Here is a 2,132-nt window from a genome sequence, read left to right as displayed (position 1 = left end):
TTATATATGTATAAAAAGAGAGTAAAGTAACTCCACCCTCATCATCCATAGCAAATGTAACAAACTCCTTATCATCAAGGTAAAGATAACCTGTTATTATGTAATATTGTATTAAATTAATCCCAATGTAAATATCTACCTCCTCAATAGTTTTAAGTTTCTGCTCACACAAACAAATCACTACCCTCACAACACAAACAACTGCGCACAAAAATTGTTCTAATGTAACCTGGCTGGTTAGGGTGAATTGGGTTCACCGGTACAGCTATAATCGCGCCTTCGGCGCATCAATTAATGCGTTAGGTTCTAATCAACATTTCGTCGAGAGGTCTACACCGTACCGCCGAAAGCAACTCGATTCAACATGTCTGGACGCGGAAAAGGAGGCAAAGTCAAGGGAAAGTCCAAGTCCCGTTCCAGCAGGGCCGGACTTCAGTTCCCCGTGGGACGTATCCACCGTCTGCTCCGCAAGGGCAACTACGCCGAGCGCGTTGGTGCCGGTGCCCCCGTGTACCTCGCCGCCGTCATGGAGTACCTGGCCGCCGAAGTCCTGGAATTGGCAGGCAACGCTGCCCGTGACAACAAGAAGACGAGGATCATTCCCCGTCATCTTCAGCTGGCCATCCGCAACGACGAGGAGTTGAACAAGCTCCTGTCTGGCGTCACCATCGCCCAGGGTGGTGTCTTGCCCAACATCCAGGCCGTGCTTCTGCCCAAGAAGACCGAGAAGAAGGCTTAAGCGTTCTCTTCTTACGAAGAGAAAAAAAAAATGGTCCTTTTTAGGACCGCAAACCATCTAGGTCTGTCAGTCTTACGACTATGTCAAAGAATTTGGTACTCTTCCCAGAATGTGCACATAAAAAGTCTAGAAATTACTTTCTGTTTCTCTGGTGGAGAGGTCGTGGATCGAGTTGTCAAGTGGTTATAAAATTTGAAAATTATAACATAATAGAACGATAGCAAGTGTGACGAAAGCATACCAACAGAGTTAGAGAAACTGTGATGATGAATGAATAGTAATTAAGGGATTAGTATTATGATGGGGGAAAAACATGTTGCAATACCATAGCTTCGCCTTGTAAAAGGAACATTTGAATGGATATCCAAAAAGTCCGAATGCTATGTAGCAGTTTGAAAATATGTTGGCAGCAGTGCGTTTCTAAGCAACAGATAGGCGATGTATAACAATGTGTCATAGTCACCGCATTCGGTCGAAGAATTGTTTGAAAATCGACGAAGGCGTTTGGTCGTTGCTAAGTAACACTATCAATGGACGACATTGTTAACGGCTTGTGCCGCTGTAAAATGTAACAATAACTACCGGAAATAGAACACTTAGTGACCATTATTGTTGAAGTCGGTAATATGGGTTGGATTAAGAAATAGAAACAAATTGATCGTCCCTCAGCAGTTTACTCAATCAACTTTCAATATGAATGAAAGTATTTGGTTTACTAGCATAATAGTAACTTGTCATGTGACAATTCCATCAATTTTTTTTTTCTTTACTCAACCAGTACCTTAGTTCTCATGTATTATCGATGACATCACATTTCTGTGATTGCGACGAGTGTAAGCAATGGCAAATAATATCCTGCATGTTCTATGGTCCTGAAAAGGACCTTTGTTATTCGATGATGCTGCAGCTGCCAGATGTAATGGGCTGCTGCCGCGATGGAAATCTAACCACCGAATCCGTACAGGGTGCGTCCCTGGCGCTTGAGGGCGTACACGACGTCCATGGCGGTCACGGTCTTCCTCTTGGCGTGTTCGGTGTAGGTGACGGCGTCACGGATCACGTTCTCAAGGAACACCTTGAGGACACCGCGGGTCTCCTCGTAGATGAGTCCGGAGATACGCTTGACACCTCCGCGGCGGGCCAGACGGCGAATGGCCGGCTTGGTGATGCCCTGGATGTTGTCGCGAAGAACCTTGCGATGACGCTTGGCGCCTCCTTTCCCCAAGCCTTTTCCTCCCTTGCCTCGTCCGGTCATGTTGCTGCTGTCTCGGTGAGAGAATCGTGCTTGCTTGACTTTCGGCTTTCCATTTTATAACGTCTTTCGACGGTCTCGCACTCTCAGCCAATCACATTTCGGCACATGTAAGAGTCTACACACTCATGCCAATATATT

At 45.8% G+C, this 2,132-nt stretch overlaps 2 protein-coding genes across 2 annotated transcripts; one reads left to right on the top strand and one right to left on the bottom strand.

Moving 5' to 3' along the window:
• Positions 1–310: 310 nt before the first annotated feature.
• On the top strand, positions 311–852 carry LOC124173617 (histone H2A). The gene has a single exon (XM_046553037.1). It carries the CDS (start codon positions 365–367, stop codon positions 737–739), a length of 375 nt encoding a protein of 124 aa, XP_046408993.1. The 5' UTR covers positions 311–364; the 3' UTR covers positions 740–852.
• A 752-nt stretch (positions 853–1,604) lies between these two features.
• Positions 1,605–2,132, bottom strand: LOC124173627 (histone H4). The gene has a single exon (XM_046553049.1). The coding sequence runs from the start codon at positions 1,992–1,994 to the stop codon at positions 1,683–1,685; it is 312 nt and encodes a 103-aa protein (XP_046409005.1). The 5' UTR covers positions 1,995–2,132; the 3' UTR covers positions 1,605–1,682.

The sequence above is a fragment of the Ischnura elegans genome, unplaced genomic scaffold, assembly GCF_921293095.1.
Source record: "Ischnura elegans unplaced genomic scaffold, ioIscEleg1.1, whole genome shotgun sequence".
NCBI classification, from domain to species: Eukaryota; Metazoa; Arthropoda; class Insecta; order Odonata; family Coenagrionidae; genus Ischnura; species Ischnura elegans.
Note: the sequence above shows the minus strand (reverse complement) of the source record. Positions and strands in the feature narration are given on the sequence as shown.